This window comes from Nilaparvata lugens, chromosome X, assembly GCF_014356525.2.
Source record: "Nilaparvata lugens isolate BPH chromosome X, ASM1435652v1, whole genome shotgun sequence".
NCBI classification, from domain to species: domain Eukaryota; kingdom Metazoa; phylum Arthropoda; class Insecta; order Hemiptera; family Delphacidae; genus Nilaparvata; species Nilaparvata lugens.
In genome coordinates, this window is record NC_052518.1 from 11,423,730 (window position 1) to 11,438,595 (window position 14,866).

The following is a 14,866-nucleotide window of genomic DNA, read 5'->3' on the forward strand; positions in this document are numbered from 1 at the left end:
TCCAGACAGTAGTTGGGATTCCGCATTTCATATTCTATGAGCTTTCTTTCATTCACGTAGCTTCCATCAATTCTCATAGAGCTCTTGAGTGGCTAACATTTTGTCGACATTTTTTAAGTTATTCAATTCCACCAACTCTATGAAAATTGACTTAGATGAGTCTTTATTTTAGATTGATAGGCTACCACATATTCAAATGAAAAATGTTACTTTACCAAAACACATTTTATAATAGTTCAAATTGCCTTAGGTCTATATGACATTTTTTTGATCAATAAATACTAGAAGCTAGAAGTTTAATTAGTCCAGTAACTTAGAGGCCACACTCTTTTTTTAAAATCACAACTCAAGTTTGTTAACAAGTACTATAGTGTACTACTTTGAAAAAATGTCAATGAAAAACGAACTTGTTTTGCGAAATTGCTTTTTGTGATAAATAATGATGAAAATTGTAATCAACGACACGGTATATAAATGCAAGTATTTTAATAATTTCGATTATTACAGTTCCATAGCTATCTGATCAGCACATGATTAGTGAAATGATATTATAAATCATTTTAAACGTAATATCCATAGCAGAAGTTACATATGAATGCACCGGTAAGGCTAGAAATCTATAAAAATTACAATAAACTGAAACAAATAACTAGTATAGGATTATTACAGTATAGAATTTTACAACTTTTTCAATTAATGTTCTCTAAATTTTAAAAATAAATTCAATGCAACTGCTGGAAAAGTTTAGTATCGAAAAGGTATAGAACGGGATGATACCTTCCAGATTGATTTATTCAGGGGAAATTGTTCATTGGTCTATTGAGTGCCCATGAATTTCAAACCTTCTCAAGCTGTGCATCAATTTCCTATTTGAAAAATATGGAGTTTTAGGATTGGTGTTGATGTATTGAGCTTCAAATAAATCCGCTCTCGGAAATCAAAATAAGTAGCATTAGTTAGTTACTTTAATAGAGGAGTAGGAATTATATGGATTGGGAAAGTTAAACATATCTGCCTCCAGCTTAACCATTTCTTGATTCTAGAAGCACCTAATATTGATAAGCAATGTGATGCTGCTTGGTAGGATCTCTGATGTACCAAATTTTATAATCTCATAAATATGAAAATGAATTATTTCAATCACGGTACAATAAACAGCACACGCTTAATATATTTCCTTAATTCCTATTTATAGGCTTACAACTCGATCCTTCTCACTGTTCTGAGAAAAATATTTATTTTCTTACATATGAATTCCCAACTTAGGAATCCTACAATTTTTTATAAGTAGGCCTACCAATATTTTTTGAATCTTCTCTAGAACAATCAATCCTTTAATGAATGTACTCAACTGCTAACAAACATTCTTACATTTATGTGCAGATTATCATAGGCTACTTACGCCATCAAATATAATATTTAATTTATCGATTTGCGTTTTAAAGATTACTATCAATCCTTTCCAATCTTTTGGAACTCTACTTATGCGTAACTTCCCGTTAAATAATGTTATAGACATAATTTTTGAAACTTTTTTTACAACCTAACCAGCTAATGAACCTACTGGTATTTATTGTCAGTTGAAGCTTAGTTTACATTATTACAGTACAATAATATTATTACGATGGGACAAAAATATCTAATTATACGGAGAACAACTTCTGAGCACATTACAAAGTACATACAATGAGAGTTGATACGGTAATTATAATACGAATAAAATATTTCTTATTGCATTAATTATGTCTGTGAAGCTTTACCAATAAAAATTATCTGATCAATTGATGATTTCCATACCGTTCATAATTCTTAAACTCAGTCGCTACTTTTCTATATAAATATTGATAAATATAGCCTATTATTTATAGCCAGAAAATAGTTTCCTCATTTTTAAATAATTATTTATTGATGTTTCAGATAGCACTATCTTCAATAATCATCTATGTGCATTTGGAACAAGTGACACATTATATTTAAATAAGCTTATATCCAACTAGTGTACAACGTAGGGCCTCAACTGATAAGATATCATTCTTATAATATACAGCATAATTATAATTGTATACTTATCTAGCTATCAAGCAAATCACAAATTACACAAATAAAATGTATGTTATGCAAAATTAGTTATAACAATATTATTGATTAGATTATGGAAACAAATTCAATTGGAGATAGCTTCAATTAATAATTTTGTAATATTATTACAGTAATTGTTTAATATGAGGGTGCGAGATCGCACGGATGAGAGTATGTGTATTTATGTATTTTTTTGGTTCCTTTTCTGAAAATAATTCCTCTCCAACTTCAAACATGATTTCAGAAATTTCCATTAATTTTTTAGACCGAGCAAAACCACTACTTTCCATTTCTGAATAAACATATTATTATTAATTTCCAATATAATTAATATTATTGGAAATTGATCATAAATAGATATTCAACTCCCACGTTCAAGGATATCACAGCAAATATGGAAGAGCTAATTGAAAATCATAGTAATTAAACTGCAATGAAAACGCATTCAGTTAAACTTTGAAAATAAGGTGGGGTAACTCTAAATATCGGATCAAACTTCATTAGCATTGGTCTCCCGATACAGTATATACTAAACAATACATTTATTCTATAATTCTGTATAACTTATGATCGATTGTGATTAATTTTGAATCGATGTGCTTTTGTATTTGTTAATGAATATTTGCAATGCATTTGACTTATGAATAAATTGAATATTGAATTGTTTTAATGAATGAAGAAAATTCAAACTTGATGATGGTCTCATTAGTCAACACAAGTGAAATTAGTGTCAATCAATTGTATTGATAAAAAGGCAAATCAAATGGCACTTATTTATTATTTTTCACAGTGCCAGTTTTAACCGGATATCAATTTAAACTGAATCAAATCCTTATTGAGTCACTTTTGTTATATGTGGTTCATTTTTAGATTAAATTCAAGCTTCCACTGTGGAAACGGCACCCTAATTGTTGGTTCATGGGTAATGATTTAATAATAATTTTACATTGTAATGAAAAATCCGTTAGTGTTGTATAGAACCGAACAAATACCAGCTCCTTGAAGAAGTAAGTAGGCCTAATTAATTATAAAATGAATAAATGAACGACTCTTGTCCTATTACATAATAAAAACGGATTTAAATTCAAGCAGTTAAAAATGAATTGGTTTGAACATCAGTGCCAAGCTAGTTCAAATAAGGTAAGAGCTTTTTGGTGTTTTTAGGTGTCATACGTTCAACTAACAAATAGATTTGACCATGGTGTCAAATATCCATGTCAGTTTGGTCTTCAATCTAAATTTGCTGAATACTTTCTATTAAATTGCGAATTAGATTTCAATTCTAAATCGAGCACTTCTAAATCGAGCATAGTCTAGGTCTAGGAATGCATCTTGAGCCATCTATCATTACTCATTTTATTCATGGTATTGTCAACATGAAATTATTGATATTGGGTGAATACAATAGTAGTCGTTAGGTCATGCCAGAGGCCCTGAAATTGATCAGTTGCGACCTGAAAACTCTGACACCAGACTTGAGCCAGCCAGGTCACTCGATATTATTATTACTTTTTGGGTGAATACAATAATTATATTTTATACCTTTCAGCGACAATAGAATTCATGGAAAAGATTGCAGAAATATATGCACTATTCTAAATTAAACAATTTGTTTGTGGTAGTTTTGTCTTAGAAGCTTGTCCAATAATATTATGAACATTTTTAAATCACAGTAAATGACAATATCAAATTATTTCACTCCTTTGCTTTCTCATGTACCTATCATTTTTGGTGTCATAAATAGGAAAAATAGAGTACAATAAGATTTGAAGACAAACGATTATGAAGAAGATGGTGAACTAAAGTAACTACCGTGAACTTAGCACTCATTAATAACTAATTGAATCATGATTCTAGGCTCAGTGAATTGCTAAACTTTCAAATACTGTGATACTATACGATATAAATTTATTCCTTCCTAGACTCAATCAGAGTGAGTGGGGAATTTTCAAAAATATCTTTATAACAAACTAATCAAACTCAACCTCCCATCAAATGTGACAGCTGAATTATCTATAAATATATAAATATATGGATTTCATGAACTTCCCCTTGCGTTGCATGTGAAAAATACGACCTAGGTACTCTTTCGCTTCAAAATAATGTGATACCAAAATAGATAATTCCAGTAGATGATTTTCTACCTGATCAATCCACCTGATTTTGTATCTGTTGTCAGAACAGAACAATATTCTCATCGTTTTACACAACCAGTTCATAAAAGATCAGTTTTATTTTTATGATATCACAGGCAAACTGTTTTGGAAATATACACAGCCAATAGCACCTAATAAACTAACCATTCATGGCAAAGCTACTAAACATAACAAATCCAATCATATTCAAAACATATACTAACATTTATTAATTTTTTCTAGACTGCTACGCAAATTTTTAAACTCTCAAACACGGGGAAGTATCGTCAGTATAATACGACGTTTTTTACATGATAGATGGAACAAATTATCCGTATAAACTATGTGAATTGGAATTCATTCAACTATTGCACTCTACCGTATTATTATAAGAATAATGATGATGTAGATTGAACTCCACAATACCGTACACACGCTTCATATAAAAATTCGATAATAAAGAACTTAAACGGATTTTATAAGCTCTTGGAAATTCTACATACAATCAAACTCTCAATGGTTTCTGTCCCTGTTTAGTGCTGAAAATTGTTGAAACCTATAAATACTCTTATCAAAAAAAATATGAGTGTTGGAATTCTCCAACATACTAATTTCAGAGTTCTCATTGCATTCGAAAGCTGTGTTATAAAAAGCAAATCTAATTTACAAATTCTATAATTATTATTCCCAGGTTATAGTGTCACTCGCAAATACCAAGTTTACATTACGTCATTATGTTACTTCATGCTACATCTTGTGGCTATATTTTGCTACCGTATATGCATATCATAATTTATAACTGTTCGCATCGAAATTTATTTATGTCTATAATTTCTTTGACAATGTAGTACAAAATCGTACCTAACTAGACATCTCCACACTCATTGAAATTTTATAAAAACTTAGGTTGTTATTGAAGTAGTGTAACCCACTTCTTCGACTGTTCATAATTTTACAAAAATTCATACGAAATGTGTACCATCAATTATTTGATATAAGAAAATTAAACTTTAGTGTATCATTCATAATAATTCCATGTCTGGGCAAGATAGTAATTAACTTTCTACTGTGGGTACCATATATTCAAATCTCTGGCAATACCACTAGATTGCCTATATTCTACAAATAAAAATTAGGTTGACAGAATATCTTTATACATATAAACATGATTTGTTGACAAATATGTTATCTATAATCATTCAAGTTCTGAAAATTCAATATAAAATGATAAAAAAAGAGTTTTACGCCATTTTCAAGATAATTACACATTACAGTTATTATTATTACAGGATTTGGATAATGAAATCATCATCTAGGTATTTCATTCAATTCTACTCGAGCTTACAATTATCTTTCAGGGTATCTTTCTACTGAAGCCATGCCTGTTTGAGCCTATTCCATTGTAAATTCTCTTAAAATTGTTGTTATATGAGAGCTTTGTAAAGCAATATTTCAAAGACTTTCGATTGTTGTGTGAATGTGTTGGTTATTATTAATTCTATTCCAGTAAATTGAACATGTGTTTATTTTAATCATTGAGAGAAAAACTCTTCTTGGCTGTAGAGTAGAGCAAGCTATAAATTTGTGAAGATTTTTTCAAGCCTGTCCCCTATATGCTTTCTAATCGGATGTAAATGATATAAAATATATACAAGGCAATGATAAAGTTTCAAAGGAGGAAAAATTATTTCATTGTTGATGAATTTTTGAATGATTCCTTTTTCTACCTCTAGGTGTAGAAATAAATAGGTGTAAACAGAGGTGTATTGTGTATTATCTTTTAGTGGTATTCCTGTTGAAAATACCCTTCTCAAAAATCAAATTCAGTTATGTTTATAGGTGTATTGTCTAGTTTTCAGAAAAGTCCTCCAGATATGTTGTAATATTGAAAAAATGATTTTCATCTCGTCAAATAATGAATATTTGATTTTGAATTAAAATATCATCCAGTCGTTTTAGAAAGGTCCAGTAGTCAATTCTCAATTCATGAATAGGCCTACAATTTATTAGAACATCTCTTAATATGGTTCTCATATCCACATTGGATGATGAGATTATGGCTACAGCTGATCCATTGATTGCCTTCTGTGAGTGAATAAGAAATTATGCAACATTTTTCAATTCAAATATTAAACAGCAATATTATAGTATAAGGTTCACATTATTATTAGAAATCAAATTTATCATACTCATTAACCCATATCGTACATTTTACATATGTATTGGTAATACTGTAAATTATGTAGGACCGTTCACTAATAGGACACAAAAAATAAATTTTAGATTAATATTAAAGCCTTTTGAGACAAATGGTTTCTGATTTGCATATGTGCATTGTAATAAATGTCATTGAATACAAAGATGTTATACTCTTTATTCACTTAACTTCTCATAGTTATTTTTAAGTGAATAGTCAAATCAAGTATATATTTATGTTATTATTTGTTTATTTACTACTGTTACTTTGAAATTTAGGTATTTTTTCTCAGTGAATATTTTTTTTTCAAAATGTATGACAATATTACAAGATTTGGCGTTCAAAAACCATTCAAGTTTACGATATTAGTACCGTATAACATTTGCTATTGGATTTTCAAAAGAGATAAAATTGAAAAGGCAGAGGAAGAGCGAATAATACTAGAATTAAAATCTCTTACAACATTGGCGCAATTGTAGCTTATTGTATTACAAAGGGGTATATCAATACAATCAAAGTACAATTAATTCAATTATCAAGGATTCAAAGTCCTGCAGTTGATTAGGAGTGATTTATCCATTATATAATCATAACGCTCTGATCAAGTGCTGTTACAGCTTTACAACTTAGTACAATATTCTCTGAATTATATATCATTTGAACGTAAAGATCGTGCTTATCACGATCTGTTTAATAAGCTCTTTATTGTTCTGGAAAATTTAAAAAATGTGATCAAAAATGAGTGTATACAATAGGTACTCTATCCTATAAATGATCTTGAATAAATTTAGCGTATTATGAGATAAATGTATGATTGTGATCAATGCGAATTCATTTCCGGTTTGGGATTTATTATAAATCACCTTCAAGGTACAATATACAGTAGGCTATATAAAGCATAATAATATGTGATTGGCATAAAATATAAATAGCTATCAAAGAGCTTTTTTCAAGGCTCGTTGAAGATTTATATCGATTTCAGTGGTATTCTATTGTTATAGTACACCTGGAATACTTTCTTCTTGTGAGATGATTAGAGCTTCTTATACCAGAAGAGATAATGCTCTCCATCTTCAACAATGAGATCGTCCACTCCTGGAAAAAAGAATTTCAGTATGTATATTAATAATAACCACATAAATAATGCATATAATATAGTCTACTTATTTGAAGGCATGTGTAACATGACCGACAATAATTATATACAATATACTAACATACAAACATAATACATTAATTTTGTCACGTTGAGCAATGGGTTAGAAACTTGAATTAAATAAAATTGAGCTCTTCATACAATATTTGAAATTTCAATGCTACTTCCCAATTATTGATAGATTATGAGAATTCAATAGAACTTATAGTAATATTTCCCGCTTGTCATCTCAAACCAAAGGTGGAAAATTATCTAGGAGAGCTCACGACCCGCAGTTTAAGAACCGCTGATTTGTAGGACTACCTAATAATGTGGAGTGCCTAATATTTCAATTGGAATAGCAATGAAATTTTTATGATATTTCATCAAAAATAGAACATGACTGTAAATGCGATCTAGAACGATTTATTGAACAAGGACTTTCTTTGTTGAAAGAGCGATGAATTTTTGAGGTACCTCAAATGAAACGCAGAACATGTAAAATTGAGTAAGAGAATGTTTTTACCTGTAGGGGCCACCAGTTGGTTACCCGGGGGGTTGCTAGGGTCAGGCAAGCTGGGGAGTCTGTACAGAAGCCAGTAGCGATACTTCATGGGTTGTTCCTTGAACCCTGCCAATGTATGCACATAATGACCATTTGGCCATTCCGTAGCTGAAAATCTGTCAATAAATAGAAATGATATCAATTAAAAAAATCGAATTGATGGAACATTTCTATAATATCGAATAGGATGACCATTGACCAATGTCAGACGTTTACCTTGATAAGTCAAAAAAAAAAAAAAAAAAAATAGCACAAGGACTACCTTATTATTTTATCTTTCAATGTTATTACATTAGTGTTATTTGCATTGTAAATAAATAAATAAATGAAATAAATAAATAAGTCATTCATCTAACAATTATATCGCTAGCTTGATCCCATATAGTACTAGTTATACTTCCGTTTTAGTTTACCAGAGATTAAGGGCCAATCCACATGAGGCGTTTCTACCTGCCCTGTCGTCTGGAAAACGCCTCAGCTTGGCCCTAGTCGCATAAGCTAGGTAGTCTCGCTATTCTAATAAACTTGTAGTTGTTCGTAATAACTTTAAGTCTATTCAATATGTATTACGATAATAACTACCACATTATCAACTTCACTATACAACACAAAAAGTTATTTTAAAAGATATTTGAAATTTGAGTTCCGATTCTCAATTAGCCGGTATCTCGTCGGTATTTTAATAAATTTTTGGTTGCAATATGTATTTCTATTTAATATGGTTAACTATATAATCACAATATCACCTCAGCAACATCATGTTCCCTACTTCACATTCATGTAGTAGAGTGTAGTGCATCTATCATATGAAAGCTCCTTAATTCTCCTTAATGAAGTTCCCCAATTTTTGTTAATGCTAAACGAAAACATGTTTCTTTCAATGTTACAAATTTAAGGTTTAGATTTTCCATTAAGGCTGTTCGGAATACTTTTTTATTATTTAAATTGGATAATCTTTCCCAATATAATTGCTAAGATCATTATAAGAGTGAGAAAAAGTGGCAACTGAAATTTCCAAATGGTCTAATGAGCGAGTTATGGGTTGTTGAAGTGCTAATTTTCCAGATTCCGTTTTCTTTCCACATCATGAACGGTTTTGACTATATTAGTAGAACTTCTCTTAAAAATTCAAAAAATGTATCTTCCCAAACTAAAACATTTTATTCCCCATATCGTTCATAAATAAAAAAATAAAATTTTTTGTAAATTCGATAACTTGTTTGTTTTGGCATTAATCGCGAAAAAACGCATATTAGGACAAAGCCAATGATATACTGAATGAATAAAAAAAACTCCAATGGAAAATTCGAAACCATTTATGATCTGGAAACAAAACGGTGTTTAGCACTTCAACAGCCTATAACTCGCTTATTAGACCACTTAAAAATTTCAGTTGTCACTTTTTCTCACTCTTTATAATGATTTTAACAATTATATTGAAAAAGATTATTCAATTTAAATAAAAATAAAAAGGTGTACTGAACAGCCTTTTAAATACTGTATGTATCTATGTTTATGATAAAATTCCTAAAACCATCAACTTGTTTTTAAACCACTGAACAGAAAGTATTTTGAAAATGGATTTAGAAATAAATAGGCCTATAGTTCGAAATAGATTCTTAGGGTCGTTTGCACAGTGACAGTTAAAAACAAATTCCATTTCAAATTAGATTAAATCTGTATCAAGTCTCCTTTATTATAATTTGTTTCATTTTGAGTTTAAGCCACCAGCTGATTAAATTCAGTTTAAACTTTGACTGTGCAAATGGCCCTGAAATGAATAGACCTAGTTTGAAATATATTTGAAAATAGCAATCTTTTCAATTTTCTGATTTTAGGTTAGGTTAGGTTCGATTTCTTTAGGTTAGGTTAGGTCGGGTTAGTTTAGGTTAGGTTCAACTACTTACACATAGTGGTTATCCTTCTCTGCAGCCATCTGCATAACGTTGTAGAATGTGGAGTTGTGTGGCATGGTAATACTGATGGTGTGGTTCTCAGTGACATTACTGCCTACCCACAGAGTGTAAGTGACTGTACTGGTTCCATCGTGGTCACCCCTATCAGTGGTCGTAGCAATTTCCGAAGTCACCGAAGATTTATTCTGCTTGTCACTGTTAGTCACAGACTTTCCCTTGTTTGGCTTTGATGATGGTTTGCTCTCTGGCTCAGTCATTGTATCTGATATCGTATGAAGCGTGATGATTGCAGCATTCGGGTACTCCACATCTGTTTCCAATTCAAACAAATATTCTATTTAATACGGATAGTTTTTCATCCTAATTTGGACTGTTGGTCAATAATCTGATGAGTAACTGATTTCACTACAACAGCTGAAAGTAAAATTAGTTGATAAAATGTATGAATTCAGGGCTACTTCCTTGTATTTATAAAATAGAATTATAGTATTCTTTCAAATTAATAAAATAATAGAATAAGAATAGAAATTATAACAAATAATTATACTTTGAAATTAATAGAATAAGAATACAAATTATAACAAATAATAATTATACAGTTATGATTTGTATTCTTATTCTACTAATTTGAAAGGGTACTATTAGTTAATAAAATTTGTTGAATGAGAATTGATATTGAGAAACATTTCCATGATTGAAAAAACACAGTTTTATTTTCGTCACATCATTGTTGACCAATAAATGTGGATGTGAAAAAAACGATGTTTTTTCAATCAAAATTAGTTGGTTATTGATGAGTATAAGCAAATATCCTCCTCCAAATTATTTAAAAAAAATTGAAATTAAATAGAAATAAAAATTGACATAGAACACTTAAAAAAATATGTGCAACGTCATATTATACAAAATTTCAAATGATTTATTCCAGCCAAAAATACATGAAGAGCAATATAGTACAATATAGGCTGAGTCAGTATTACTTGCAGTAGATGCAGTAGATGCCAATTGAAATGGATATCGTTGATAAATATGTTATGAAATAGAAGCAATAAAATTACTCTCATATGGTATAATGGTTACAATTTGAAGATGAATAACATTGGTTACATTTTATGGCTGCTAGTTGAAGAATAATAAGAATAAGAATAATTTTATTCCTTTAATGCTCAACAATGCTGTCGGAAACATCAATCGACAATAGCACAGTACATAACTTCAGGTTTCAATAAGATGTTAGGTAGCATTCTATTATTTTACTTTATTGACAAGTCTTTTTGATTAATGAACGAGGTCTCAGGTCTGTGATGAGTTTTATTAAAGAAAATGTTTCATTATATATTATATAATATATTTCTTGATACAACATGAATATTATGTTTATAATGACCCAAACTGTATCTGAAAATTATATACCGTTTGCATATTTAGATAAATCTATATATTAGGATGTATTTATAGATGTAAGTTATGTGACATGAATAAAACTGTGTTTTCTCAATTAAAATTAGTTGGTTACTGATGAGTATAAGCAAATGTCTTTTTTCAAATTATAAAAAAAATGAAATCAAATCAAATAGAAATAGAAATTTACATTAGACACTTGAAAAAAGTGTCAAAGTTCATGACTGATAATAGAATCGTTATTTATTATTTACTATGTATATGATGTATATGACAAAGTATGTAATGCAAATTAATGGTAAATTTTGAACTGAAGAATACAAAATAATGGATATATGGTAATGAGATGTACTTACTAGACTTAGTGGTAAGTGGATCGTCACAGTCTACCTCCTTGACATGACCGAGTCCACGATTGGCTAGTGCCAGAATCACTTCGGAAGTGGTATCTGTATCAAAGAAAGCACCATCTGGTCCTTGCTGATTCAGCAACCAGCTCACAGCTGTACTCCTATTCCAGGATTCAGTCTCGTCACCCAAAGCCTTAATTCAAAACAATTATTGAAAAGCAGTTTAGTGAAGTCATAGCTTATAATACATAAAGTTACAATACTGATTGAAAATTAAGTGATAACATAGTTTTGTTGGAGAAGTCATAGCTTATAATACAAAAAGTTACAATACTGATTAAAAATTAAGTGAAAAAACTGTTTTGTTGGTGAAGTCATAGCTTATAATACAAAAAGGTACAATACTAATTAGAAATTGAGTGGAAAAAATGTTTTGTTGGTGAAGTCATAGCTTATATACAAAAAGGTACAACACTAATTAAAAATTAAGTGAAAAAACTGTTTTGTTGGTGAAGTCATAGCTTATATACAAAAAGATACAATACTAATTAAAAATAAAGTGAAAAAACTGTTTTTTGGTGAAGTCATAATAGCTTTTAATACAAAAAGGTACAATACTAATTGAAAATTAAGTGAAAAAACTGTTATGTTGGTGAAGATCATGATAGAAAAAAACAGTAAATACAAATGAAGTGTGAAATCCATTCATTGAGGTCATACATTATACTTGCTTTAACTCTTCACCAAAATATTAATATTCTATGGTAAAAGACTCATTTATGTTCAAAAGTGGACCGGAATCCACACGGAGTATTGTACAGTACAAGGATAATATAGTGCCATGTGGATACAGATTGAGTAGGGCTACCTGCACTTCCTTGCAACAAAACAAAATTTCCCGTTTTATGAATTACCACACACTTACAATAGAGTAACATGGCTGGAAAATCACTCCCTGTACTTCCTCATATCAGTTGAGTTGATCCTGCTATCATTCTTCTTCTGTTGTATTTTATTTAATTTATTCTACTTCTAATCCTAAAATAAGTATATATATATATATATTTTTTTTTTAAATAAATAATTGAGAATCTCTATTCTGATTGAATAGTGAACGGGTTTATCTCAGGAAATAACCATAATACATTATACATTTTGAAGGAATCAATTCAATTTAAAAAAATAAATTTTGTATGTATCTTACTTAATATAGTTATCCAATTAGCTTATTGTAAGGAATTGACTATGATTCAATCACTTGGATATTTTTGCAAGTAATACCGTAGAATTAGTAAAACACATAATTAAGAAAACTGTTTCTATCATAGTACTGTTTGATAAAGATTCACCTGGATAACAAGTAAAATTAGCAAGCTTTAATCAATTCAGAGTTGAAAAGGACTAACTTAATGGTTATAGAATAATATTATTATTTGATCAAATAAACCAACTTATAATCCAATATAATAACTGAATAAAACACTCCTTATATTATGGGCTACTTTTGTACAAATTAATAAAAACAATATAAAAATCTTGTAGTGCTCTTTATTATTGAGAACTTTAAAATATTTTAAATACTTTTTAATATTTCAAATATTTTAAAGTTTTTAATAATAAAGGGTATTACAAGATTTTTATATTGTTTTTATTAACTAAAAAAATTAAGATTTTGAACATTTTCAATTATTCATTTCTGATTTCTCTCTTATTCTATAGAGTCCTAAATCCGCCCTTAATAAAGGCAATTATTCAATTAAATCCAATTAATATTAACTATTTATAAATTCAAAATTTGTTTGTTTTCATTGTATTTTGATGTAAATTGTTCATTTTTAAATGTGACTATCATAACCTCTATATTTTTTGACTGTTTTGTTTAAATTGGAATAGGAACAGTTTTGGACTTGCCCTGTTAATTCTTTCCACAAGTGATTTTACTTATTGTAATAAATAAGGAAATAATGGTGGATATAGCAAGCATTCAACTTATATTAGTTTAAGAAATATTTTAGTTTTTGAAAGGAATAAAATTAACGTTGATAGACTTATTGTCATAAATAAATAAACTTGTATAGCAAGCAGGATTAGCAAGCATTCAACTTATATTAGTTTAAGAAATATTTAAGTTTTTGAATAAAATAAAATAAGAAATTGTCTCAACCACTCTCTACAAATTTCACTAATTTTTTAGGTCGACCACTGTTACATGTTCCATGATTTGCATGATCCATACTTAAATGTTTTTTTTTTTGGAGGATCATCAAACTTAATTTCATGATTCATAAAATTCAGAACATTTTCAATCATATTCTTCTTACTCCTAAGATATGCAATTCCTCATTCTAAGGATATGATCTAATAATCCTTAGGGAAGAATTTCCTTACTACTCCTCTTACCGATTTAAATAATATGTTTATATTTTTCTTATATTTATTATCTAAGAAATTCCTCATAATGCATCATTCTTGAAGTTCTAAATTTTATCTTGTGCTATGTTAAGCTGTATACCGTAATATTTATATTACATAAGTTAACTTAATGTAAAAAGTTAATTAAATCTAGTGAAGAAAATATTTGTTGAAGGAGCACTTCAATTCAAACAAATATCTTCTTCACTAGATTTAATTAACTTTTTACATTAAGTTAAATTGTAAATATTTATTATTTTCTTTTAGTACCAAGTTATATGTTTCATTAGAACTCTTTCCCACACACAGACTTGTCAATGTGGGGAAAATTCACTAGAGTGTTGTATCTTTTTTTTATTTATCTTTGTACTGAATTTGTGAATAAAACTTTATTTGATTTGATTTACTACTGTAAGTTATCCTTACAGAATATATAGCCTACTATCCTTAGACTATACCCTGATATATCTTTATTCTAAGGAATATGCACCATGCCTTCATCTATTTTCAATGATATAATAATAAATGCCCAACTATATTCTACATTCTACGATCACGATTATATTTAGATTATATGCAAGGATGAAGTTAATCATCTTATAAGATGAAGTATAGTTTTTGTTACTCTATCTTATAGGTCAGGTATAGTCGCATCTATGCGTTGGTAATAATAAGA

At 29.1% G+C, this 14,866-nt stretch overlaps 1 protein-coding gene across 1 annotated transcript in view; it reads right to left on the reverse strand.

Moving 5' to 3' along the window:
• Window positions 1-471: 471 nt before the first annotated feature.
• LOC120354382 (uncharacterized protein CG3556) overlaps window positions 472-14,866 on the reverse strand; it is a 50,992-nt gene continuing 36,597 nt past the window's right edge. The window contains exons 4-7 of the mRNA XM_039441445.1: window positions 11,785-11,971; window positions 10,019-10,337; window positions 8,073-8,227; window positions 472-7,506 (exon numbers count right to left, since the gene is read on the reverse strand). Coding sequence (XP_039297379.1) covers window positions 7,445-7,506; window positions 8,073-8,227; window positions 10,019-10,337; window positions 11,785-11,971 — 723 coding nt within the window. The 3' untranslated portion in view covers window positions 472-7,444. The remainder of the gene's footprint in view (window positions 7,507-8,072; window positions 8,228-10,018; window positions 10,338-11,784; window positions 11,972-14,866) is intronic.